General features: G+C 67.2%; 1 protein-coding gene across 17 annotated transcripts in view; it reads left to right on the plus strand.

The window, feature by feature from the left end:
* Positions 1–26640, plus strand: part of KIF1A (kinesin family member 1A) — a 66488-nt gene that overhangs the window by 8037 nt on the left and 31811 nt on the right. For 7 of the 17 annotated variants that reach the window (XM_051839311.3, XM_051839312.3, XM_051839313.3 and 4 more), the window contains exons 2-23: positions 5076–5225; positions 7129–7205; positions 8257–8436; positions 9110–9175; positions 10485–10663; positions 11603–11714; positions 12783–12860; positions 13062–13127; positions 13666–13683; positions 15871–15946; positions 17370–17448; positions 17701–17843; positions 18246–18272; positions 20010–20221; positions 21080–21159; positions 21318–21393; positions 22144–22223; positions 22477–22583; positions 23293–23376; positions 25083–25263; positions 25331–25403; positions 25499–25592. In XM_051839311.3, coding sequence (XP_051695271.1) covers positions 5120–5225; positions 7129–7205; positions 8257–8436; positions 9110–9175; positions 10485–10663; positions 11603–11714; positions 12783–12860; positions 13062–13127; positions 13666–13683; positions 15871–15946; positions 17370–17448; positions 17701–17843; positions 18246–18272; positions 20010–20221; positions 21080–21159; positions 21318–21393; positions 22144–22223; positions 22477–22583; positions 23293–23376; positions 25083–25263; positions 25331–25403; positions 25499–25592 — 2194 coding nt within the window. In that variant the 5' untranslated portion in view covers positions 5076–5119. The remainder of the gene's footprint in view (positions 1–5075; positions 5226–7128; positions 7206–8256; positions 8437–9109; positions 9176–10484; positions 10664–11602; positions 11715–12782; positions 12861–13061; positions 13128–13665; positions 13684–15870; positions 15947–17369; positions 17449–17700; positions 17844–18245; positions 18273–20009; positions 20222–21079; positions 21160–21317; positions 21394–22143; positions 22224–22476; positions 22584–23292; positions 23377–25082; positions 25264–25330; positions 25404–25498; positions 25593–26640) is intronic. The other 10 variants (XM_070071460.2, XM_051839316.3, XM_051839325.3 and 7 more) reach the window with 2 other exon arrangements.

A 26640-nucleotide genomic window follows, 5' to 3' on the forward strand; every position in this document is an offset into this window, starting at 1 on the left:
CTGTCCTGTGGCCACCATCCAGGGGTGCTTGCTCCCCGTTAGCCTGGAAGCCACACAGGCTGGTTTCCAGGAGTCCCTCTGTGGAATCGGTGGCTTCCCCCCGTACCCTGATACCACCTTGACTTAATGCACAGTGGAGGAGGTTTTGGCTTCACAGTGGTGCACATGCACACACATGCACATGCACACACACTTGCAGACATGCATACATGCACACAAACACACATACACATACACCCCACAGATGCCCAGACATGCACACATACATAAACACACATACATAAACACGCATGTATGTTTGCATTCATGTTTATATACATGTACAATATATGTACAATATACATGTTTGTATGCATGTACAATACACACACATAACCCCACATACATGCACACATATGCCCATGCATGTGCCCAGACATGCACACACATGCATGTATGCATACACACACGCACACACATGAACACACACATGCCCAGACATGCATACAAGCACACATGCACACATGTGCCCACACATGCACATGAACATACACATACACACAAATGCCCCCACACATGCCCGGACACGACACACAAACACACTTGCATGCACACATATGCACACACACATAAACACACATACATGCACACATATGCCCACATACACCCAGGCATGCATGCAAGCACACATAAGCACACATACATGCACACGTATGCCCACACATGCACGTGAACACACATACACACACATACATGCACACATGTGCACACGGCCACTGAGGCCCAGCTTTCAGTGCAGCATTCACTAAAGCACACGAGCTCTTCCACGCTTTGTCACAAAGCAGACTTAGTGCTAGGTGCTGTCACTGGCTGTGGGCTGTGGGTGGCCACCCTTGCTGGAGAGGCTGGGCTGGGCCAGGTGCGGGGTGGGAGTGGCTGGAGCGCTCTGACCGTCGCTGTACCTGGAGCCTGGGTTCTGCACTGAGCCAGGCGTGGGGCCTGCGGCTGCTGCCCTGGGCTCACACGGGTCTCCTGCGTTCTGAGTAATCTGACATCACACAGAGCAACTTGAGGCTTCGTTTGCAATTGCATTGGATTTTTGCATTCAGTTGGGTGAAAATGCATGTTTTCCAGACATTGAGGTTTCTTCCTCCCTAGGAACAGGCTGCAGTTCCTTGTTATGCAGCTTTTCTATCATTTTGGGGATTAAATTTCACACGTTTCTTCGTAAGAGCGACAGGGACCTGTGACACCTGTCCCTGGGTCCTGTGTCGTAGGGCCGATACTTCCAAGGCTTTGGTGGATTCGACCATCACAAACCACTCACCTGCACGTCCTGCCGACTTCTGTGCGGACGGCCACGCGACCTGCAGAGAAGCATGGCCTGGTCTCTGCTCTGTAGTCCGCCCGACGCTGGCTTGTCCTCCTGTCGCGGTGCGGCCGGGGCCCTGGGCTCTTGGCTCCACGTCACCCTGAGCGTGGTGCTCGGGACGGCTCTTGGAAGCAGAAGCTAGGGTTTCCCTAACTGCGGAGTTTCCACAGATTTGTCACCAGTGGGTCTTGAAAGGCCCTACTTTTCCAGTTTAATCTGGTGCGTGCCGGGCGGCAGCCCTGGACGCCCCCGCGGGTTCCAGCCACTGCACAAGTGAGCTGGGAGTTTCTCTCTCTCCCTCTCCCTCTCTCCCTCTCTCACCATGCCTCCCTCTCCTTTTCCCATCCTGCCAGTTTGTGTGAGATTGAAATTACCTTTGTTTCCAAGTGTTTGCTAGAACTCACTTGTACAAAGTGTCTGAGTCTGCTGCCTTATTATTATTATTTTTTTTTTGGTGGGAGGAATAGATTTTGTTTTTATAACATTTATCTTATTTATTTGAAAGACAGAGTTACATAGAGAGAGAGAGATTTTCTATCTGCTGGTTCACTCCCCAAATGGCCACAATGGCCAGGACTGGCCAGGTGGGAGCCAGGAGCCAGGAGCTCCTTCCGGGGCTCCCATGTGGGTGCAGGGACCCAAGCACTTGGGCCTCCTCTGCTGCTTTCCCAGGCCACAGCAGGGAGCTGGATCGGAAGTGGAGCAGCCGGGATTTGAATGGGCGCCCATATGGGACGCCCGCTAAGCCGCAGCCCCGGCCCCTATTTTTCTTTCTACTGGGGGTCTTCACGAAGTTTACAGAAAATGGAATTAGAAGACATTAGAAGGCGTATACGCTTCCACGAACTTTTTGAAGACCCCTGGTGTCGGCTTGTTAATGAGCCCTGGCGATGAGGATGCGGGTCCTGGACCGGATGGAGACGCCGGCCCCGGCCGCCCCGCGCTGTCCACCTGAGGTCGCCGCTGTGGGCGCGGCGCAGCCTTCTACTCGTGGGCTGTTGTTGCGGCCGCTCCCCCCGCCTCGCTCCTCAGCGCCCAGCGAGCTCCGTGGCCCTCTGCCTGCGGTGTGAGGAGCTCGTGGGTGGGCGGTGGATGTGCGTGAGCTCTCGTGGGCTGTGCATGGCTGCTCTCCCTGCCTGGGTCCGTTCAGGCCGCGACGGTGAAGTGTGGACCGCGTGGCGCAGGTGCGGCAGGAGGCTGCTCCGCAAGGTTCTGGGGCCTGCGCGTGCACGCGGGAGGCAGGCGCAGCGCGCGTGTGCACGCGGGAGGCAGGCGCAGCCTGGCGAGGCCTGCGCTCCTAGCATGGGGTCCCCAGCACAGCTCCGCCCCCGGCGCCGACCCTGTCGGGGTGAGGGTTCGTGTTTCCGTCGCCCGTGGGCCTTGGGCCCTGTGGCCGCGTCCCGCGTGTGTCTGACTCCGCGCGCCGCCCTGCGTTCCTGCTTTCTGTGGCCTTCCATTTTCTGTTTTCCGCGCCCGGACCCCCGTGCGCTGACACCGTCCTGGGCTGTGACCACCCTGTGGCGTTGCTGGTGGCGGCTGCTGTGTCAGCTCCCACCTGATTCGGCTCCGTGGGCTCCGGGCCTCTGCCCCCAGCTCCTCGGCCTCCTCTCTGTAAGGGACCGCTCAGGCCTGGCCTCCCGCGCCCTGCAGCCCGGGCCCCCCCCCCCCCCCCCCCCCCCGCCGAGGTCCCGGGGCTGGGTCTCAGCGCCAGGAGCTCTCGGCCGCGGGGCTTCCGGGGGAGGCCACCAGGGGCTCCCCTCAGCCGTCTGGGCCTCTGCGGTGGTCTCCGTCCCTGGGCAACTGCTTGCATGCGGGAAGACTGCAGGCCCCCTGCCCGCGCCCCTGCCTGGACTGCAGATGGCTGGGGGCGGTGCCACTGTCCCCGCAGCCCCTCCCCACTGCTCTGCGGCTGGGCTTGGGCCCCCGATTTCTTCAGCACTTTGTCCTGCTCCTGGGATGGGGGAGTGCTGGCCCAGTCCCCGCCCCACGCCGCGGTGACGCATCCAGTCCCCGTGCTCTCCCCCTGCATGGGCCGGCCCGCGTCCCCACCCCCGCCCTCCCTGGCCACCCGAGCTGCTGTCCTGCCTGTGTCCACCTCTCTGTGCGGCCTCCCGCAGGCCCCCTCCCCCACCCAGCCTTTGGAGCTGCCCACGGCTTTGCAGCCCTGAGTGACAGCTGCTGGGGGCCCGCCCCTCTGTTCTTTACAAAAGTCTCCTCGGCACCCCCTGGGGCCATGGCCGCTGGGCCACCGGAGTGCACACAGCTGCCTGTGGGGGTCATGCACTTCTGGGGACGCCGCTACCCGCCTCCATAACTGTTTCCTGTCACTTCCGGTTGCTCCTGGGTCGGCACTCGGGTTCCCCAGAGGCTGGAGGCCTGCCGCGGGCGTCCTCACCTGGGTCCTCACTCTTTCTCCTCCCGGCCTGGCCCACGGGCCTCGGACGTCCTCCAGTCTCAGTGCTGAGATTTTGCAACACGACATATGGGGGTCTCAGAGGGGCTGTCCCCTCACCTGGTGCGGGCTGGCCCCGTGGACCGGTGGGGGGGCAGACGGAAGCCTGCAGCGTGGCTGAGAGCGGCCGTGGTGGGGCGGCCAGCAGGAGTCCAGCCCCCACCGGCTTTTGCTCCCAGCAGGCACTGGGCGGCCTGGCACCTCTCCTCCCGGTGGCCCCTCAGAGCCCTTTGCCGGGGTGGGGGAGGGGTGGTCAGTCCTGGCCGGATCCAGCTGGTCTGCAGGGTTTGGGGCCAGGGCACTGCCCGGCGGGGTCTGGGACTGTGGTGCCCCCTCGCCCGCTGCAGGGACAGCTGTGGGCCAGGCCGTCCTGAGGACCAGGCAGGTGTGAGTCCCTTGGAACCTCAGGTCCAGCCTTTGTTCCACTTGGATGCCCCTAGTGACGGGGGGCTCACCACGTAACTACGTCCACATCCGCTCAGAGCGCTGGGTGGGAGTCTGAGACTGTTAGCCGGAGCTCTGGCTGCTCCGGGGCTGAGCGTGCTCCTCGCCCTGCGCCCGAGGACCCTGCCCAGCCGTGGCTGCCCGGCGCTCTGGGGGACGCTCCTGCAGCCTTCCTCGGGGTCCCAGGTCCTGCGAGGCGAAACCACCGTGAGGTCAGACCTGTGCACCGGGGGCTGAGTCACAGCCAGGACAGCGGCGGGGCTGGGGCTGACGCTGGACCCAACCCCCGGCTGCCGGGACCCGCGGGCTGCCCCCCCCCCCCCCAGCCTCCTCTCTGCTGCGGCGGGAATCAGCCCCGGTGAGATGCTGGACACATTCTGTCCCATTGCTCGGCCTACGCTGACGCAGAGGTGGCTCCCGGTGGACGGCCGGGAGGGAGGGTGTGACCGGACACTCAGAACGTCCTGGCATTTTGGTCTTGAGCCAGCACTCGCTGTTGTGGCCTGGTACAGCCCTGGCGTGGGCCACTTCCTCCCAGCACAGCCCTGCCCTGGGCCACTTCCTTGCGGCACAGCCCTGGCATGGGCCACGTTGTCCACTTGAGCCACTCCTGGAGAAGTTGGCCTGGGTTTGAAGGTCACCCTCACAGTCACTGCGGGGACATCCTGGCATTTGCCGGGCCCTGGCTTTGCAGGTTGTAGGAGGGTCACCTGGGCCCCGCCTTGTGGCTCACCTGTGGCTGCCTGACCTCAGGTCCTGGCCCCAGAGGGGCAGGAAGGGGTGGACTCAGCCCCTTAGATTCTGCTCCTAATTCCTGTCCCTCCCCAGGTATCTCCTGCCCCTGCTGGGAGTGACCGACCGAGGCCGCAGAGATGGCCGGGGCCTCCGTGAAGGTGGCGGTGCGCGTGCGCCCCTTCAACTCCCGGGAGATGAGCCGCGACTCCAAGTGCATCATCCAGATGGCTGGCAGCACCACCAGTGAGTACGGCCACCCTGGCCGGCCTGGCGCCTCCTGGCCCCGCCCGGTGCGGTGTGGTGTCCTGGGGCAGCCAGAGCAAACAGCCGCCTACTGGGGGCTCCAAAGCCAGAAATTCACTCTCAGTTCTCAGGGCGTCAGCAGGGCCGGGCCCAAGGCTCGGGGGAGGAGTCCCTGGCTTCCTGTGGCTTCTGGCAGCCCCTGGGAGCCCAGCTCTGGTCCTACCTCTCCTGGCACGTGGTCTCTCCTGTGTGTGTCCCTGTAAGGGCACAGCTGTTCTGTAAGGACCTGGTTAGTGCACTGGGGGCCCAGCCCACCCCAGCGTGTCCTCACCTGAGCAGCCGACCACGTCTCTGCTCGTGGACTGTGGTGCAGGAGCCGGGGGCCGCCGTGGGGTCTTGGTCCCTGGCGTCTGTCTCAGGTGGGAGGCCTGTGGTAACCATGATGAATGGGGCGGGGGGGCGGTGACTTCCAGGGGTCAGGGTGATGCACCTGTGCCGGGGGCCTCTGGACACAGGGTCCCAGCGCTGAGGCAGGAGAGGGCGGGCTGGCCCCAAGCTCGCTCCCTCTCAGGGTCAGTCTCCTCGCTGCCCAGGCGCTTGGTCTCTCTGTCTCTCTGTCTCTGTCTCTGTCTCTCTGCCTCTGTCTCTCTGTCTCTCTCTGTCTGTCTGTCTCTCTCTCAGGGATCAGTCTCCTCACCACGCCCCACGCGCTCTTTCTCAGGCTCAGTTCTCTGCGATGTGATGTGCGGGGGCGGGGGGGTGGTCACGGTGAGCCCTCTCACGCTGGGCGCCGCGGTCACCTGCACCTAGACCAGGGCGGAGCATCCGTCCCCCTCAGCCCCTCCCTGCCCTGCTTCCCTGGCTGGCCGGCCTCGGGGCCCTGTGAGCTGGACCGTGTCAGGGTCACTGCAGCTATGGGCATCACAGGACCTGGGGGCCAGGTGTTGCCTCCTGCAGCGCTGCGGGGTGGGCTCAGCCAGGCCTGTGCCGGGCTCCCTCGGCTGCTGTCATCTTCGGGACAGGACCTCCTCCCAGAGGCCCTGCCTCCAGAGGCCATCCGGGGGCTGGGGGTGGGGGCTTTGCCCGGGACTTGGCTTCAGTCCCCAGCAGGCCTCGCAGGTGACACGGCCAGGCCCTGTGCAGAGCGCAGGGCCCCGTGTGGTGCTGGGCCTCGGAGCTCTGACTGGAGCAGGCAGGCAGGAGGGGGCGGGAGCCTCTCCCTAGGAGGCCAGGTTTCTCCCCTCACTCCTTCATCCCAGGCGGGGGTTGGGGGGCTGCCTTCCTGTCCCTTCCCAAGGCTCCGAGGTGCTGGTGGGACGCCAGCTCAGGGGCAGGGGCTGGGGCCGTGTGGCCTGGGAAGGGGCCGGCCCCTCTGCAGCTCAGGGCCCCGTGTGCAGTGAGAGTGTGGAGGAGGACCCAGTTGGTGGGGGCAGAGGGCCGGTGAGTTCCAGGCCCAGGGTCCTCGTGGCCCACGCCCTCTGCTCGACCCCTCCCTGCTCACTCACTGCTGCTACCCGCAGAGTACTGCCCACCCAGCCCTCCCTGGGCACGGCCTGGCCCTGGGGGCCCCCACACTTGGGAGCTCAGGGCCCCTGTGGGGCTACAGACCCCCAGTCAGGACCCCCGACTGGGCTGCAGCCATGGTGGAAATGGGGACCCGGTTGGGGTCTGGTCCCGCCCGGGGTTCCGTGGCCACGGTGCCGGGGGTGGAGAGCCGAGGTGGGCAGACGTGGGTGTCGGTGGCACCCTGTCTGCCGCAGACCCAGGGAGAACCCTGCCGCCGGTGCTGGGGCTTGGCTTCTCTGGGGGCCAAGCCCTCCGTGTCCTGCCTTGGGGGACGTGGACCTGGGCTGCCGGCACCATCACGACAGCACTGAGCACCTGTCTGTGTGTTCTCCTGCAGCCATCATTAACCCCAAACAGCCCAAGGAGACGCCCAAGAGCTTCAGCTTTGACTACTCCTACTGGTCACACACCTCGGTAAGCCAGGCCCTGCCCCATCACACACCTCGGTGAGCCAGGCCCCGCCCCATCACACACCTCGGTGAGCCAGGCCCCGCCCCATCACACACCTCGGTGAGCCAGGCCCCGCCCCCATCACACACCTCGGTGAGCCAGGCCCCGCCGCCGTCATGCACCTCGGTGAGCCAGGCCCCGCCCCATCACACACCTCGGTGAGCCAGGCCCTGCCCCATCACACACCTCGGTGAGCCAGGCCCCGCCGCCGTCATGCACCTCGGTGAGCCAGGCCCTGCCCCATCACACACCTCGGTGAGCCAGGCCCTGCCCCATCACACACCTCGGTGAGCCAGGCCCCGCCCCCATCACACACCTCGGTGAGCCAGGCCCCGCCCCCATCACACACCTCGGTGAGCCAGGCCCCGCCGCCGTCATGCACCTCGGTGAGCCAGGCCCCGCCCCATCACACACCTCGGTGAGCCAGGCCCCGCCCCTGTCATGCACCTTGGTGAGCCAGGCCCCGCCCCGGACCCCAGGGCCCCTGGATCCCGCTGCCTGCCTTTGGCCGAGGCCTAGCGCGATCCTTACTGACAGTGTTTGTGGCCACACAGTCAGCAGCTCTGTGCCCGCAAGGATTTGCCTTGCCTGAGCAGGGCCAGCCCAGTGACTCGTGGGCTTGTGTGGCCGCGGGCCGGATGTCCCCCACCCCGGTTCTGGAAGGATGCAGGCGCCCCGAGTCCACCTCCTCCACGGCTGTGAGCGCCTGTCGCCCACTTCTGCCTGCCCCGTCCAGTCTGCCCTGTCCCCAGGGTGACTCCCTCAGTGCCCGTGGGCCTCTGGGCCTCCAGCCCCAGTGCTCGTCGCCTTGTGTGCAGCTGTCAGCTCTTGAGCTCGCATCTCTGGGCCTATGCACATGCTGTTCCCGCTGGGGGAACGCCCTTCCGCCCTCCCCTGCTCGGCAACCCTCACTTGTGACTCAGGGGCCCCCTCCTCCCGGGAGACCCCCGGGCAGGGTGGGAGTGAGGGGCAGGCGACCCCCAGCCCCCTGCAGCCACGGCCTCCTCCCCCACAGCCCGAGGACATCAACTATGCCTCGCAGAAGCAGGTGTACCGGGACATAGGCGAGGAGATGCTGCAGCACGCCTTCGAAGGCTACAACGTGTGCATCTTCGCCTACGGGCAGACGGGCGCCGGCAAGTCCTACACCATGATGGGCAAGCAGGAGAAGGAGCAGCAGGGCATCATCCCACAGGCACGGGCGGGCGGGGGCTGCGGGGGCTGCGGGAGGGGCCTGGCCTCGGCCTTGCCCGGCACCATCGCGAGCACCAGGCGGCCACTGGGGAGCTGCCGGCTCGGTGTCTGGTGGTCAGGGCAGGAACGGGTGCCCAGGGCAAGGGTGACCAAACGCCAAGGTGTGGCCGGCTCCTAAGAGCAGCTGGAACCTATTCCCCCTGCCCAGTCCCTGGGGGTCTCTGGCTCTGAGCCGGTCAGCACTCGGCCAGGGCGGGGAAGGGAGACCCCTGGGGCTGTGGGGTGAAGGGCAGGTCCATGGGAATGAGTGCCCCGGGGCGGCAGGTGTTGCGGGCTCCTGGGCTCAGGCCTTCTCAGTGCCTTCAGGGTGGGGCGGACGTGTGTGGTGAGGGTGGGGAGGGGCTGGGGGAGAGCACCCACTGGGGAGGGCTCTGGGGGTGGTGTGCGGGGTAGTACCGGGCATGGTACCCAGGGTGGGCTCTGGGGTGGTACTGGGCATGGTATCTGGAGTGGTATCCTGGGTGGGCTCTGGGGTCATACTGGGGTGGTATCAGGTTGGTATCCAGTGTGGGCTCCGGGCTGGTACTGGGCATGGTGTCCAGGGAGGGCTCTGGGGTGGCACTGGCCATGAGCTCCATGTAGCCCCCTTGGTGACGGCGTGTCCGTGCCTGCAGCTCTGTGAGGATCTCTTCTCTCGGATCAATGACACGACCAACGACAACATGTCCTACTCCGTGGAGGTAGGGTCCGCCCGCGCCGGCCCACGGCCAGGGCTGGGGAATCCCAGGTGTGGTTGATGATGCTTTTCTGACTTTGGATGACCGGCCTGGCCCTCACCCTGGCCTGGTGACAGCCACGCCGGCATCTCGCGGAGCCGCGGAGCCACAGGGCGGCCCTTGCTCACAGGTGTTTGTCCGGCGGTTACTCCGGCATCCAGGCCGGGGCCTGGAGAGCAGCATGGCCTAGCTGTGCTGGGCTGAGGTGGCCCTGGTGTGACCACATTGGGCCAACACTGGGGAGTGAGTCCCAGGATGGTGTGGGCGGAACACTGAGCAGGTGGGAGGGGGCTGACCCCCCTGCTTCTCACAGCAGGCAGGTGCTGTGGCCCCAGAGGCACCCGGAGCCTCTGCCAGCCTCCCCTTGCCCCGCAGGGCAACCTTATACCCCACCCAGGGTCCCCATGGTCTGCTCCCTGCACCCCCACCCCAGGGGTCCCCATGGCCTGGTCCCCTCACCCCCACTCAGGGGTCCCCGTGGCCTGGTCCCCTCACCCCCACCCAGGGTCCCCATGGCCTGCTCCCTGCACCCCCACCCCAGGGGTCCCCATGGCCTGGTCCCCTCACCCCCACCCAGGGTCCCCTGGCCTGCTCCCCTCACCCCCACCCAGGGGTCCCCGTGGCCTGGTCCCCTCACCCCCACCCAGGGTCCCCTGGCCTGCTCCCCTCACCCCCACCCAGGGTCCCCGTGGCCTGGTCCCCGCACCCCCACCCAGGGTCCCCATGGCCTGGTCCCCTCACCCCCACCCCAGGGTCCATGTGGCCTGGTCCCCTCACCCCCACCTCAGGGGTCCCCGTGGCCTGGTCCCCTCACCCCCACCCCAGGGTCCATGTGGCCTGGTGGTCCCCTCACCCCCACCCAGGGGTCCCCGTGGCCTGGTCCCCGCACCCCCACCCCAGGGTCCATGTGGCCTGGTGGTCCCCTCACCCCCACCCAGGGGTCCCCGTGGCCTGGTCCCCGCACCCCCACCCAGGGTCCCCTGGCCTGCTCCCCTCACCCCCACCCAGGGGTCCCCGTGGCCTGGTCCCCTCACCCCCACCCCAGGGTCCCTGTGCCCGCTCCCTGCACCCCCACCCAGGGTCCCTGTGCCCGCTCCCTGCACCCACACCCAGGGTCCCCTGGCCTGCTCCCTGCACCCACACCCAGGGTCCTTGTGCCCGCTCCCCGCACCCCCACCCAGGGTCCCCTGGCCTGCTCCCTGCACCCCCACCCAGGGTCCCCTGGCCTGCTCCCCGCACCCCCACCCAGGGTCCCCATGCCCACTCCCTGCAGGTCAGCTACATGGAGATCTACTGTGAGCGCGTCCGTGACCTCCTGAACCCCAAGAACAAGGGCAACCTGCGGGTGAGGGAGCACCCGCTGCTGGGGCCCTACGTGGAGGACCTCTCCAAGCTGGCTGTCACCTCCTACAACGACATCCAGGACCTCATGGACTCAGGGAACAAGGCCAGGTGTGTGCGGGGTGGGGAGACCTGCAGAACCCCCTGCCCCCACCCTCACCGCCGCCAGGTCTCCCGAGGGAACCCTGCCTTCTCCTCTGGCCTGGCCCTTGGGGCACCTGTCAGTGTCCTGGTGGACTCTGTGCCAGCCCCAGGGAGGCCCGGGGCAGCCCCTGCATGTCTCCCGGGCTGGTACAGCTGCGTCTGTCCAGCTGCCTAGGCTGTCGTCTGTCCCCAAGGGCAGCTGTCCCGCCAGGACTGGACTGTGTGGGGCCAGTTTGCTGGACCTTCTTGGGGTGTTGGGTGGCCCCAGGGGAGGGGCCAGTTGCTGCTGAGTGAGGGTGAGGCCATCACCTGGGTCAGTGTTGGCCCCTGGGTGGTGGAGGGGGCGTCTCACTCCTCCCAGCGGCCATGTGTGGGCGCTGTTCTGACAAGGGTCAGGTGGTCACTGCGGCCTCCTGTGCCGGGTGGGGAGGGGGGTGTAGGGTACCAAGGGCTGTCGCTCGCAGGCCCAGGGAGACTGCTGTGAGGGCCCTGGCAGGCCAGGCAGCCCTGGCGCTCATGACAGCCGCAGTGCTGAGCCTTGTCACCCTGGGGTGGGGCTCCTGCATCACAGTGGGCTCCTTGGGCTCCCCAGGGAGGCAAGGGAGACCTCCTTCTCTTCTGGGGCCACTCAGGGTCTCCTGCCCAGCGACACCTGGGCATCACTGAGCCTCTGGGAGCCCCCAGTCACTCCCCCCACAATGAGCGGGGCCTGGGCTGGGGTTGGGAACCTCACAGTAGGAGGCGGTGCAGCTCTTGCCTGAGTGCTCGCGGGGACACAGTCACTGCCAGGCCGGGCAGGGGAGCCCTGGGAGAGGCCTGTGACCTGGTCCCCTGGGCTGGACTGCCAGCGACTCTGGTGCCCAACGGCTGGATGAGGGGCAACCCCGTGTGGCTTCCTGTTTGCAGGACGGTGGCCGCCACGAACATGAACGAGACCAGCAGCCGCTCCCACGCCGTCTTCAACATCATCTTCACCCAGAAGCGCCACGACGCGGAGACCAACATCACCACCGAGAAAGTGAGCGCGTGGAGCAGCCTTGCGGGGCAGGGGCCAGGGCAGTGGCCAGGGAGGGTGGGGGATGCGAGGACAGGCGGGGCAGGGCAGGGCGAGGACGTCAAACCAGCTAGTGAGGATGCCAGCGGCCCAGTGAGGTGTGCCAGTGTCCCCACGCCAAGCACTTCCTGCCCCAGCCCAGCGTGAGCCCCAGTGGGGGACTGGTGGAGTCTGCATCTCAGAATGCGGGGCTACCTGGGTGTGGGAGGGGCCGAGTCGAGGGGCTGTGGGCCTGGTGCCTGCTGGGCAGTTTTGTGGAGACTGGGGGTGGGGTGCAGCGGGGAGGTCCCAGGGCTGCACCCAGCACAGCCCCACAGGCCAAGGGACAGGAGGAGGCGCAGCCCTGCCTGGGTGGCCCTCAGAGCATCCAAGGGGCTGGCGGGTCAGGGCGCACCTGTCACAGAGCTGCAGGCGGACAGCAGCTCCCTGCCCTTGCTGGAGAGCAGGGGCCGCCGCAAAGGGTGCCAGTGCTGAGCAGGCACAGTCGGCCGGCGCCCACCCCACAGGCCCTTGCCACCTGCCCCGGCACCCTCAGTGGCCCGGCGGGGGCCTTGGCTCCTGGCCTTTACCCCAGACGTCCAGGCTGGGGCTCCTGCCCTGCCTCCCTTGTTGGCCTTCGCGGCTGGGGCTCAAGTCGCGCTGGGCCCCCCTGGGGTGCCTGTGGCCCCCAGCCCAGGCCGGGTGAGCTTCAGCTGGGAGCCTGGCCGCAGCCCAGTGGCTGTGAGGGAGCTACGCCCACAAGGCAGTGAGCAGTGGCCAGGGTCCTTTCTGGAGCTGGGTTCCGATCCTGCCAGCTCACGGGAGAGTGGGGAGTGCCTGGCACCAGCGCGAGGGCCATGCCGGCTGGGGAGGTGCTTGGCGCCGCTTGGCACTGCAGCTCAGCAGACGGGGAAGGAGCTGCCATCAGCGGTGCTTCTGGGAGCTCTGCGGGGCCGAGGCCCCCGACCCCAGGGAGGGGTGTGGCCGTGGCTCCAGCACTCCTGGGGCCAAGCACAGAGACATCGCCAGCTGTTGACAAGTCTGCCATTTCAGGTGAGCAAAATCAGCCTGGTGGACCTGGCCGGGAGTGAGCGGGCAGACTCCACGGGAGCCAAGGGCACGCGTCTCAAGGTAGGGCTGCCCGCCGCGGCGTGCTAAGCCGGCACCCTCTGCGCTTTGGTTCACCGGGCATGGGTCTGGCCTGTTAGGGTGGGTGGGGCGGGAGGGCTGTGCTTGGGGGGTCAGGGCTGCACAGGGCAGGCCCTGGGGGCTTCTCCTGGGGCGGGGGGCACCCGGGCCCTGCTGAGCCCCGGCCATCTTCCCTGCATACAGGAGGGAGCCAACATCAACAAGTCCTTGACCACTCTGGGGAAGGTCATCTCTGCCCTGGCGGAAATGGTGAGTGGGCGCCGGGCCTGGGGCTGGACTGAGAGGGTGGACTCGGGGTTCCCTGCCCCGGCCTCTCAGAGGATGCTGGGACCCACTCAGCGCGCTCCCGGCTCGGCCCTGGCCCGGCCCCGGCCCCCGGCGAGGAGGCTGTGGTCTCGGAGGGGAGCCGCACAGGCTGGCCGTGGGCTCTGGTCACTGCCCTGCCCGAGGCCTCATTTTCCCTGCTGTACAGTGGGCGTGGGTCCCTTCCCCGTGGACCCTTCCGAGGGCCACCGCGGGCCGTGCTCTCGTGAGCTTGCTGGCTCCAGAGAGTGCCACAGCTCCTGCAGGTGAGGGCTGGGTGTGACAGCCCCGCACTCACAAGACACCCGGCTGTAGGCCAGGGCAGAACCTGCCCTACCCTGCGGTGTTGGGGGCTGAGCGGTTGTCTGGCCTGCTTGCCAGGACCAGCCGGGTGACCAGTGGTGGCTGGGCAGTGGGTGCTGGGCCCCAGTGCCCGAGACCCCCGCCTCATCCAGCCTCTGACTTCTCGTCTATTCTCTTCCAGGACTCCGGGCCCAACAAGGTAAGCTGCTCCTTCAGCCCTGGGCAGCCCAGCCCGGCTCTCCCCGGGGAGGCCCACAGCAAAGCCCACCCCGCTTGTCGACATGGCGAAGCACGCTGAGCCTGGCCACAGCCAGCCCTGGCGGGGCACAGCCGGGGTCTGGTGCCCCCTGCACCGCGGGGGAGGGGACAGTCAGACACACAGAAAGATAAGGGCAGCATCGCACGTGGAGTAAATCCCGGGAAGGGAGCGGCTGCGTGACCAGACGTGACGGCCTCGAGGCCGCGGGAGCCCTGGGTGTGCAGTGGGGGGGCGCCGACACCTGTGGGCGAGAGTGTTAGGGACGGGGGCCCCAAGAGCCGTGCTGAGACTCAGAGGCACTGCGAGGGGTGGCGAGGGAGATGAGGGAGACGGGGTGTGGGGTGTGGGACTGTGTGGGGGCTGTGTGAGTGTGAGGGCGGGTGAGTGATGAGAGGGTGTGTGGGTGTGGGTGTGAGTGAGGGGTGTGGGTTGTGAGTGAGGGGTGAGGGGTGTGAGTGAGGGGTGTGGGTTGTGAGGGGTGAGGGGTGTGAGTGAGGGGTGTGGGGTATGAGTGAGGGGTGTGGGGTGTGAGGGGTGTGGGGTGTGAATGAGGGGTGTGGTGTGTGAGGGGTGTGGGGTGTGAGTGAGAGGTGTGAGTGAGGGGTGAGGGGTGTGAGTGAGGGGTGTGGGGTATGAGTGAGGGGTGTGGGGTGTGAGGGGTGTGGGGTGTGAATGAGGGGTGTGGTGTGTGAGGGGTGTGGGGTGTGAGTGAGAGGTGTGAGTGAGGGGTGTGGGGTGTGAGTGAGGGATGTGGGGTGTGAGTGAGAGGTGTGGGGTGTGAGGGGTGTGGGATGTGAGAGGTGTGGGGTGTGAGTGAAGGGTGAGGGGTGTGAGTGAGGGGTGTGGGTGTGAATGAGGGGTATGGGTGTGAGAGGTGTTGGGTGTGAGAGGTGTGGGGTGTGAATGAGGGGTGTGGGGTGTGAGTGAGAGGTGTGGGGTGTGAGTGAGGGGTGTTAGTGAGAGGTGTGGGGTGTGAATGAGGGCTGAGGGGTTTGAGTGAGGGGTGAGGGGTGTGAGTGAGGGCTGAGGGGTGTGAGTGAGAGGTGTGGGTTTAAATGAGAGTGACAGGTGTGAAAGTGAGGGGTGTGATTGAGGGTGTGAGGGCTGTGATTGAGGGTGTGAGGGCTGTGATTGAGGGTGTGAGGGGTGTGAGTGAGGGTGTGAGGAGCATGGGAGCTGTACAAGGACCCGAGAGGCTGAGATGCCCGGAGGTGAGGTGAGAACTGGAAGGAATTTGGCGTCCCTGAATGTGAGGGACTTGGGGGCTGTGAGAGGACAGGGGAGACCTGGCTGCGTGGGTGCTCTCTGGGGTCATCTGTGAGGGCGGTGAGGACACGGGGGCTGCAAACCCAGGACATAGGAGAGAATTTGGGGAACTGGTTGAGGATAGAGCCCATGGTCCTGTGGACGGTGGCCACGAGCCGTTTGCACGTGGCTCTGTGGAAGCAGTGGCTGGGGCCAGGTCAGATTAGTCTGGAATGTGCCAGGCGGTTGGGTGGAGAGCGGTGGGTGGGGACTGGCCTCGTGTGGGCGCAGGAGACGGAGACGCCAGGTGTCTGGGAGGTGGTGGGCCTGCCCGAGGGGACTGAGTGTTCGGTGCGGGAGGCAGCAGGTGGGACCACGGGGCTCCTTGCCAATGCCCTTGAGAGGCCGCAGGGCATTTGCCGGGAAGTGGACATCAGCTGTGAGGGCGTCCTGAGGAGCACCTCCCGCAGCTGTGACATGGCGGGGGGCCGGTGGGGGCTCCCCCGGAGGAATAAGAGCACAGGAAGGGGGGGCGCGGCGTGGGTGCTGGGGGAAGCCATGTCAGCAGAGGGGTCGTCCCCTCTGGCCAGAAGGGGCCACCAGGTGCTGACGGCGCTGTGGACTCAGCCCAGTCCCTCTGACAATAGAGGGAGGACATGGTGGCCGGGACGTGAGCCATCCCAGCTCCCGTCCAGCTGCCTGGGCGAGGCACAAACCCGAGGAGTGCGCTGCCCGCCCCTGTCTCTGGGGGGTGTGAGTGAGAGGTGTGGCCCAGCCCCCAGCCCCCACCTGCCCCGGCTCTGGGCCACGCGCAGGCCCTGTGTGGCCCCTCCCTCCTCTGCCGAAGGCTCGGGGCTGACCTTGTGGTTTTCTCTCCCGCAGAACAAGAAGAAGAAGAAGACAGATTTCATTCCATACCGGGACTCCGTGCTGACCTGGCTCCTCCGGGAGAACCTGGGTGAGCACTCGGGCCGGCCACCCCACTCGGACCTCCACCTGGGCCGGGGGAGGCCGGCCACCCCACTCGGACCTCCACCTGGGCCGGGGGAGGCCGGCCACCCCACTCGGACCTCCACCTGGGCCGGGGGAGGCCGGCCACCCCACTCGGACCTCCACCTGGGCCGGGGGAGGCCGGCCACCCCACTCTGACCTCCACCTGGGCCGGGGGAGGCCGGCAACCCCCACTCTGACCTCCACCCTGGGCCGGGGGAGGCCGGCCACCCCACTCTGACCTCCACCTGGGCTGGGGGAGGCCGGCGACCCAGCCACCTGGGTGGGGGCGGGGGGAGCTCCTGCCCCTTTTTATGCCAAGGCCGAGGTGAACGTGGAGGGCCTGGGGCAGCGGCTGGCAGGGAGTTAGCGGGAGCAGGTCTGGGGGGCCAGGATGGCTCGCAGGGGCTGCAGACATGCCCACTGGTGTCAGGGGTCTGGGCTGGGACAGCTGTGCCCCCAGACCCAGTGGCCTGATTTCCTCATCGGGGGTGTGACACCGCGAGCCCCCCTTTCTGCCCCCCAAGCCCCAAGCTGTGGGAGGGCGTTCAGTGGGGAAGGGGAGAGGGTGGCACACCAAGCCCAGACCCCAGCCCTCCCACATCACCCTGGCCATGTGAGTGGCCAGAGAGCTGACGCCTAGGGAGGTGGCTGCGTCTTGGGCTGACCCGGGGTCTGTGGTCTCCCTCGATGCGGGGCCGAGATGGGCGGCCGCAGCCGCCTGGCGATGCATTGTGCTGTGGCACCGTGTGAGGGAGGAGCCGGCAGGGGTCTGTGGGCCTCGCTGAGACGGGACAAGGGTGTCGCAGGAGCACCCAGCTGTGGCTGCAAGGGAGACCCTGCCCAGGCTCAGGCCCAGGGTGGGGCAGGAGAGGCCCCAGGTAGCCTGCTGGGGGTCCAGCATAGCACTGGGCCTGGGTCCTTCTCACTGTCACCTCACCGTCCCTGTGGGGACTTCCGGAACCGTACCCCAGGGCCACGGCCCTGAGGCCACAGAGGAAGGCAGGTGAGACCACCTGTCCACCCTGGAGCTTGGACGGCAGCGGTGCTGAGGGCTGGGGTGGGGCCGGTCAGGGCCGACCCCACGGGCCCTGCCGCCCGGCCTCACCCGCGCCGGTGAGACTGCGCGTTTCCTGGCCACCGGGGCCGAGCAGGCAGTGCTCAGTACGTTGCAGAGTGCGCGAAGCCGTCTGGGGGTGACTGCCTCGCGCCCCGGCCCCAGCAAGGGTGCCTGGTGCGGAGACAGCCCAGCCGGGGAGGGCCGGGGCCAGTGCTGTGCCTCGGCTTACCTCTCTGTCTCAGCTTCCCGCCTGGACGTGGCGGTGGGAGGGAGCGGTGGGGATCGGTGCGAGCCCTCCGCAGCCCTGGGCACAGCCTGGTTTCTGCCCCAGGTGGGAACTCCAGGACAGCTATGGTGGCAGCCCTGAGCCCTGCGGACATCAACTACGATGAGACCCTCAGCACCCTGAGGTGTGTGCCCGAGGTGGGGACCCCTGGGAGAGGGACCGCCTCCCTGGGGGCCTCCCTGGGGCTCTGTGGGCTCCCGGCCTTCGTGGGCCCTGTCCTGTGCGTGCACATTAGGGCTGTGGCAGCCCAGGGTCCCCATAGCTCTTGCTGCCGTGGGGGTGACGCCAGTGCCCTCCGGCAGGGCCGTGGGTGCCCCCTGGGCCCGCTGGCAGAGCTCTCGGCTCGGCCTGGCCCATGCCTCCCCTTGCCACCCAGGTACGCCGACCGCGCCAAGCAGATCCGCTGTAACGCGGTCATCAACGAGGACCCCAACAACAAGCTGATCCGGGAGCTAAAGGACGAGGTGACCCGGCTGCGCGACCTGCTGTACGCCCAGGGGCTCGGCGACATCACCGACAGTGAGTGTCTGTGCCGGCCTGGCCCGGGCAGGGCAGGGGCCGCAGGCCCAGAGGCCTCCCCTGGGGCCAGCGTGCTGGCTCTCCCAGCCCCGCCTCCCTCGCCCTGGACCCAGCTGCCTTGGGATGGGGGGGGGGGGGGTCCAGGCAGGAGCCCTGGCTGAGGGCCGAGCTTTCCGGCCTTGGCTGGATGGAGCTGTGTGGTTTGGGTTTGGCACTGGCCCAGACAGGCCAGAGACGGTGTCCCTGGAAGCCCACCTGGGTCCCCGGGCTGCAGACTGCACCCCCGCCTGTTGCCGCCCAGCCTTCCCCTGGCTCCCAGCCCGCGACGGTGCCAGCCTGCCGGGAACAAACCTCTTCTGTTTCTGTCTCTCCTCCCTCCCTCACGCCTGCCCTGCCCCGTAGCCAACACTGTGCCCGGAGGACCCAAATGTGTGTATTCCCCTTTGCTGCTCTGCACTGCTTCTGGCCCACCGGGGGCCCAGGGCAGCACGGGCGGGGGGCGGACGGGGGTCCCACGGCCTCTCTCACTCCCTGCCTGGAGGAGCCTGGGCTCCTGCCCATCCTGCCTGGATGGCGTCTGAGGGAAACTGAGGCACGGGGGGGCAGGGCGGAGCCCATGCCTCCTGAGGGTGAAAGGGGGTGAGGAGAGGGCCCCTGCGTGCCTGGAGGCCAGGCAGGAGGAGTGTCAGCGCCGTGGGGCTGGGAGGACAGCGGGCCTCCAGGTAGCCTGGCGTTTCTCCAGTTTCTCCAGCCGCCCCATGCCAGGGCCCCTTCTCTCCAGAAGGGCCGTGAGCTGGTCCTCGTGGTGGCCGCCACCAGACCCTGCCCAGGCGTTAGGTGGCCCTGGGCTGGCTCCACGGGGTTCTGTGCTTGCCCTGCGGGCCCTGAGGCGGAAGGGGGCACCCCCTTCCCCCGCCCCGTGCTGCCCTGTGTTTGCTGCTGCGCTGCGGTGTGTCTGCTTCTGCTGGAGGGGCCTGGGGACCTCGCACCCAGGGGAGGGGAGGAGGACGCCCCGCTCTGGGCTGCAGGGGCTGCAGTCCTGGGTGAGCTCCTCGTGTGGGAGTAGGCGCTCCCTGGGGAGGCTGGGGAGCCGCTCACCCCCTCCTTCAGCCGGTCCTGGGGTGGATTTCCGCGCTCAGCGGGGCCAGCCCATCCCCCGCAGCTCAGGGGTGCTGTGCAGTGGGGGTAAGGGGCCGGCGGCACCCACACAGAGGATGAGGGTGAGCATTGGGGCTGCCAGGTGGCTGCGGGTGGGGCAGTGGCAGGAGGCAGGTGCCTGGGAGAGCGCCTGGCTCACAGGCTGTGCGCTGCCACAGGGCAGAGTGGGCTAGCAGGTGGCGTGGGCTCCTAGTGGGCTGGTGGGCTCAGGTTCCCAGGTGGGCGGCACAGGCTCCCTGGTGGGTTCAGGCTCCCTGGTGGGTGGCACAGGCTCCCGGGTGGGCAGTACAGGCTCCCAGGTAGGCATGGGTCCCCTGGTGGGTGGCACAGGCTCCCTGGTGGGTGTGGCCCCCCGGTGGGCAGCGCAGGCGCCCTGGTGGGTGGCACAGGCTCCCTGGTGGGTGTGGCCCCCTGGTGGGTAGCACAGGCTCCCTGGTAGGTGTGGGCCCCCTGGTGGGCGGCACAGGCTCCCTGGTGGGTTCAGGCTCCCTGGTGGGTGGCACAGGCTCCCTGGTGGGCTCAGGCTCCCTAGTGGGCTCAGGCTCCCTGGTGGGTGTGGCCCCCCGGTGGGTGGCACAGGTTCCCTGGTAGGTGTGGGCCCCCTGGCGGGCAGCGCAGGCTCCCTGGTGGGTGTGGGCCCCCTGGCGGGCAGCGCAGGCTCCCTGGTAGGTGTGGGCCCCCTGGCGGGCAGCGCAGGCTCCCTGGTGGGTGTGGGCCTCCTGGTGGGTGGCACAGGCTCCCTGGTGGGTGTGCGCCCCCTGGTGGGCGGCACAGGCTCCCTGGTGGGTTCAGGCTCCCTGGTGGGTATGTGCCCCCTGGCGGGCAGCGCAGGCTCCCTGGCGGGCGGGGCTCCTGGAGGTCTCGCATGTGCTTGCCCTGGGCCGCGGGCTGCCGCGCTCGCTGCGCCGTGCTTCTTGCCGACTCCTGGCTGCACCTCTCGCCTCTCCCCGACTCCGTCTCTCTTTTCTCTCCCTCCGTCGGTCTGTCCGCCCGGCCTCCCTCCCATAGACGCGTCCGACCTTGAGAACAATAACCGCGGCCGCGGCGGGGCGCAGCCGAGTGAGGCCCCTGACAATCTCTCCACAGTGACCGACGCCCTGGCGGGCATGAGCCCCTCGTGCTCGCTCTCGGCCCTGTCCAGCCGCGCGGCCTCCGTGTCCAGCCTGCACGAGCGCATCTTGTTTGCCCCGGGCAGCGAGGAGGCCATCGAGAGGCTGAAGGTGAGGGCCGGGCTGGCCGAGGGCGCTTCCCAGGGGCGCCTCGAGAGGAGGGAGGACCGGGTCGTCCTCCTGGGGCCAGGGTGGAGCAGCAGCAGGTGTCTTGGGCGTGTGGCCACCGGTGGACCCTGGCCTGTCCCCGGCCCACCCACGGCAGCCAGGGAAGCCCAGTGGCTTTAGGGGTCCCTGGACTGATGGACAGAAAGTGCCCATGAAGGACCCTGGATCCCGGTGTCGGGGCTGCCTGTCCCTGAGCAGCAGCAATGGAGAGGGAAGTCCTCAGAGCCACGTGCCCAGGGCCCAGTCTCTTCGCAACTCTAATCGCACCCCTGGTCCTTGTCTCCGGAGCGTGAGCCCGGTGTTGTCTGCAGGGGAGAGGGAGCCGCGACCCCCGGCCCCCAGGGTCCCCACAGTGTCCTTGCTGGGGTGCGGCAGCCTCCCCCCGGAGCCGGCCCCCACTGTGCAGGCCCCAGCTGCCCCCTGCTTACACCCTGGTTCCCAGTGGGCCTGGCTGGTTTCAGGTGTCCACTCCACATTGCTGCAGTGCCGGCCGTGCAAGGGGTGGGGGGCTGGGCTGTGGCCCCAGAGACAGGGGTGCTGAGGCCCCGAGGCCGGGGTGAGGCGGGGCTGCAGGTGCCTAGGTCAGGGGCCCCTCTGGGGCATGGGGTCCATGGACAGTGAGGAGGAAGGACATGGAAGGAGGGTGCTGGTGCCGGGAATGGACGGGCAGTGCCGTGGGAGCTGTGGCAACGTCTGCCGGGCATGTCTTCCTCGCCCCCTCTTTCCCTCCGACCCCCTGCCTCGGTGGCCCGGGGGTCTGGGCCCTGGCCCAGGACCCCACATGCTCCGTGTTGCCCCCAGGAAACAGAGAAGATCATCGCCGAGCTCAACGAGACCTGGGAGGAGAAGCTGCGGCGCACGGAAGCCATCCGCATGGAGAGGTGGGCGCCCCGGCCCAGGCAGCGGCTCCGTGCAGAAGGGCCAGTCCCTGCCGGGGGCGCCTTAGCTCGCTGACCATGGGGGCCACAGGGCCCACAGCCCTGCTGGCTCTGTGAGGCCAGTCCTGGAAGCACCTGCTGACCCCAGCTCTGTCCCCCAGGGAAGCTTTGCTGGCTGAGATGGGCGTGGCCATGAGGGAGGATGGCGGCACCCTGGGCGTGTTCTCTCCCAAGAAGGTAGGGACCCGGTGGGCCCAGGGCCGTGAGGCCACCCTGACTTGGAGACGGGGCAGGTGGAGAGCTGGTGTTCCTGTGAGGAGGGGGCATGGTGGGCACAGCCCCGCCACCCACGGCTGGATCTTCCTCTGAGCGGGGGACCTGCCCTCTGCTTTTTCAAGGCGGGGCATTCTGGTGGTTTTGGAACATTGAGGGGGGCTCTTAGCCACTTAGGGTGTGGAGTCAGCCCCCAAGGGGAGAGCCAGGCTGGGAGCCACTTCCCGGCCGGAGACCTGAGACTTGTGGGGCTGAGCCACTTGTGGGTAGGGCCTGGGGGCCACAGAGCTGGGAGCCTGCTGGCCCCTGGGTGCAGCTGGAGCCGGGGCTGAGTGGCGCTCACTGGCTCACAGGTCCCAGGCCTGGGCTGGGCCTCGGGGGTCTTTGGGGGCCCTCACCTTTCACTGCGTATGTGGCTCCTCTGCCGGGAGGAACTGGCTCGGGCACCTGGACCCCCACTCCGGCCCCTTTGAGACTGGGAGGGCTCCTCAGCCGGGCCCAGGGGCAGGGCGGGGGAGGGGGCACCAGCAGGCACGAGCAGCCTTCCCACTGTGCCAGACTGCTGTGTGCCACAGGAGTGCCCAGGAGGGCGCGGGGCAGCAGGCCCCTTGTGTCCTCCGAGGACCGGTGGTGTCTGGCGTCTGGGAGAGGGAGGTGCAGCGGCCAGCCTGGGCTCCTGCCCTTACCAGGGGTGACCCTCCTGCCGCCCCCCAGACACCACATCTGGTCAACCTGAACGAGGACCCTCTGATGTCTGAGTGCCTCCTCTACTACATCAAAGACGGCATCACCAGGTAAGGCCCCGCGCCCAGTCATGGCGCCTACCGGGCCCAGGGCGTCTCTACATGCAGGGGCTGGGCGGGGCTGCCAGGCGGGGCTGCCAGTCTGATGCCCCCGCCCCCCTCCAAAGTGGGCAGGGAGGACGGCATCACCAAGTGAGGCCCCGTGCCCAGTCATTGCGCCTACTGGGCCCAGGGCGTCTCTAGATGTGGGGGCTGGGCGGGGCTGCCGGGCGGGGCTGCCGGTCTGATGCCCCCGCCCCCCCAGAGTGGGCAGGGAGGACGGCGAGAGGCGGCAGGACATCGTCCTCAGCGGGCACTTCATCAAGGAGGAGCACTGCGTGTTCCGGAGTGACTCCAGGGGCGGCAGTGAAGGTGAGCCCCGCCCGCCCTCAGCCCCGGTTCCGTGCGTGGGTGTGGCGTCTGGGTGCTGGGTAGGGGTGGGTGCTGCTGGGGGAGCCGAGCCCCTTGGGAGGCTCAGTGTGGGACATGGGCGAGCTGTCCCTCCTCTTACCCTGTGCCAGGGCTGCCAGCCAGGAAGCATGGCTGGGCGGCCGGGAGGGCGGAGAGCCTGGGGAGCAGCCATCTGTCCACTCCCTGCCTCGCCACCGCTCCTCCCGGACAGCAGTTTGGCCGTGCCCATCACCTGGCACTGCTGTCACGGTGACGAGCCTGCTGGGCCCCTGGGCTGCTGTAGCATGTGAGGCCCGTATCTGAAGGCTGCTGTCCACCTGGACGTGGTGCTGAATGGTGCTGGTGACAGCTGGCACTCCCAGAATTCTCCTCTGTCCACAGAGCCCCAAGCCCCTGCCGCTTGCTCCGTGGGTGAGCCCAGTGTCAGATGGGTCAGGCTGGCCTCAGTCTCTGGGCTGTATCTGCCTGAGACCTGGCCGGGGCCTGGGGGCTCAGGCCCAGCAGCCTCCCGGGCTCTCACTGGCCCGTTTCCTCCTCTGCCACTTGGGCTGGGACCCCTGCAGCCCCCTCTGAGGCCACACAGGGGCACTGGTGGCCAGGCTCTGTGGACAGCAGCAGGGAGGGAGGCCTGGCACCAGCTCTCACGGGCCTCCCTTTCTCTGTCCTGCAGCCGTGGTGACCCTGGAGCCCTGCGAGGGGGCAGACACCTACGTCAATGGCAAGAAAGTGACAGAGCCCAGCATCCTGCGGTCAGGTAGGGGGGGGCGTGGGGCAGGGGAGGGGCCCGAGGTGACCAGTCAGGTAGAGACCAGGAGAGGGGCATGGGGAGGCCGAGGGGCAGGCAGGGGCGCGAAGTGGCCCCTGTCCTCACGTCCCAGTCACCCTATCTGCCTGGTATACCAGGCAGAGATGGCCACGCCCATGGCACCAGGACCCCTGAGCCAGTGAGCGGACAGTGGGGTGAGGGGAACCTGCCTGGGCTACAGCAGGCAGCCCTGGACAGGTGTGGTGAGTGACTGGGGGCGGCCGTCGGCAGCCGTCCTGACTGTTCCCATGTGAGTGCTGTTGAAGTCTAACTTCAGCGCCGTGCACAGGCATGCGGGGGCCTGGCCCGGGCGGTGCAGACGGAGGGTGTGGCGACTCAGCGCTCCGGCGCACGACGGGGCTGGTCCAGGAGCCAGCCCCTGCGACCGTGGGGCTGGCGTGGCAGGCGTGCAGCCACAGCTGGGAATGCAGGCAGGGACTTGGGGTCTGTGCCTGACTGGACGAGGCCCTCGCTGCCGCGTCCCCTTCCGTCCAGCCAGCTGCTGGCAGGCCGGGCCCCGCGCCAGAGCCCCAGCGACACCCACACAGCCCGCGATTGTCTTGCTGGTGCCGCAGCCCGGCCCAGCAGATGCACGAAACCCGCCAACTGCCAGCCTCCACCAGGCGTGAGGGCCAGGAAGACCCTCGCCCCGCCCTGAAGGGCATGTCCACGAGTCTGTGCTCCTGCCTTTGGGGCCCCCAGGGAGGGCCAGGGGCCTCCTGAGTTTTGGGGTCACCTTGCCAGCCTGTACAGGAAGACGGGGCACAGTTAGGCCTGGGTGGTGGAGGCAGGGCAGACACCTGATGCCGACCCGGGGTCAGCCTGGTGCCCGGGGTCCCGGGGTCCCGGAGGGCACACCTGTGCCCGACCCGGGGTCAGCCTGGAGCCCGGGGTCCCGGGGTCCCAGAGGGCACACCTGTTCCTGACCCGGGGTCAGCCTGGCACCCGGGGTCCCGGGATCCTGGAGGGCACACCTGTGCCTGACCTGGGGTCAGCCTGGCGCCCAGGGTCCCGGGGTCCCAGAGGGCATACATGTGCCCGACCCAGGGTCAGCCTGGTGCCCAGGGTCCCAGAGAGCACACCTGTGCCTGACCCAGGGTCAGCCTGGTGCCCAGGGTCCCGGAGGGCACACCTGTGCCCGACCCGGGGTCAGCCTGGAGACCAGGGTCCCGGAGGGCATATCTGTGCCCGACCCAGGGTCAGCCTGGCGCCCAGGGTCCCGGGGTCCCGGAGGGCACACCTGTTCCCGACCCGGGGTCAGCCTGGCGCCCGGGGTCCCAGGGTCCCGGAGAGCACACCTGTTCCCGACCCGGGGTCAGCCTGGCGCCCAGGGTCCCGGGATCCCGGAGGGCACACCTGTTCCCAACCCAGGGTCAGCCTGGAGCCCGGGGTCCCAGAGGGCACAGCAGAAGCCCACGTTTGCAGCTGCTGCTGGCTGCTGAGCTGGGAACGGCCTGAGGAGGTGGATTTGAGGGGAGGGGGCTGCAGGTAGGGCCTGGAGCTGGGGGCAAGGGGTAAGGTGCTCCTGGTAGCCAGGCAAGTGTCCGAGGCCCGGGTCCAGCGAGGGCCCGCACCCCTGCCTCTGCTTTCTCCTCCCTGCTTGGGGCCGCCGGAGACCTGCAGGTCCCCAAGGCCAGCCGTGCCTCTGTCCCCAGGAAACCGCATCATCATGGGTAAGAGCCACGTGTTCCGCTTCAACCACCCGGAGCAGGCGCGGCAGGAGCGGGAGCGCACGCCCTGCGCAGAGACGCCCGCCGAGCCCGTGGACTGGGCCTTCGCGCAGCGCGAGCTGCTAGAGAAGCAGGGCATCGACATGAAGCAGGAGATGGAGCAGAGGTGAGGCTGGGTGGGCCTGGCGCGCCCCGCCGCCCCCGCCCCTGCTCACCCCCGCCCCCACCCGCAGGCTGCAGGAGCTGGAAGACCAGTACCGCCGGGAGCGGGAGGAGGCCACCTACCTGCTGGAGCAGCAGCGGCTGGTGAGCGGCCGGGCCTCGGCTGGGGGTGGGGGCGGCCGGGCCTCCGCTGGGGGTGCGGGCCGGCCGGCGAGAGCCATGGCCTTGCCTCTTCGCAGGACTACGAGAGCAAGCTGGAGGCCCTGCAGAAGCAGATGGATTCCAGGTACTGCCCAGAGGTGAACGAGGAGGAGGAGGAGCCGGAGGACGAAGGTGAGGGCCTCCCCGCGGCCACCGGGTCAGCACCTCCGCCCGGGGTCAGGTTCTGTGCCGGGGAACTGCCTCCTGGCCCCTGGGAAGGATTATGGGGCCTGAGCCGCACAGGTCCGCGTGCGTGTGCACATGTGCACACGTGCATGCTGGTACCGAGGGGCAGGGCTCACCGTGCGCACAGCCTGCGCCCATGCACCCCATTCTGTGTGCTGTGGAGACCACAAGGTCGAGGTCCGCCCTGACCTCGGGACCCTGAGTGCATGCTCCGGCCACAGTGGGTGGGGCTGTGGCTGCAGGTCCATGTGCACTTGGCATCCAGCAGCTGGCCACACTGACACACTCACACACTCACACTGACACACTAACACATGCACACTGACACACACACTGATACATGCTTACACAGACACACTAACACATGCACACTGACACACTAACACACAACACACACTGACATACACACACTGACACACTCACACTGTTACATTAACACACGCCAACACACTCACACTGACATACACACACACACTGACACGCTCACAAACACAGATACACTAACACACATGCCAACACACTCACACTGACACACACACTGACACACTAACACATGTACACTGACACACTGACACACTAACACATTGACACACTAACACACACACCAAACACACTGACATATACACACACTGACACACACACACACTGACATGCTCACACACACTGATACACTAACACACACACCAACACACACACAGACACACACATCACTCACAAACACATCTCACTCACACATTTACACACACTGATGTGCTCACACATGCACTCATGCACATTGACACACTAACACACACCAACACACACAGACACACTGGTACTGGCACTAACACAAGCATACTGACACACTCACACTGAGACACATCATACACAGACACATCTCACACACATTTGCACACACTGACACACTCACTGACATGCTCACACTGACACACGCTGACGCACACCTCACACACACCTCACACACTTCACACACCTCACACACACTGATGTGCAC

Source organism: Oryctolagus cuniculus, chromosome 3 (genome assembly GCF_051225735.1).
Source record: "Oryctolagus cuniculus isolate XC-2025 breed Fujian yellow rabbit chromosome 3, ASM5122573v1, whole genome shotgun sequence".
NCBI classification, from domain to species: domain Eukaryota; kingdom Metazoa; phylum Chordata; class Mammalia; order Lagomorpha; family Leporidae; genus Oryctolagus; species Oryctolagus cuniculus.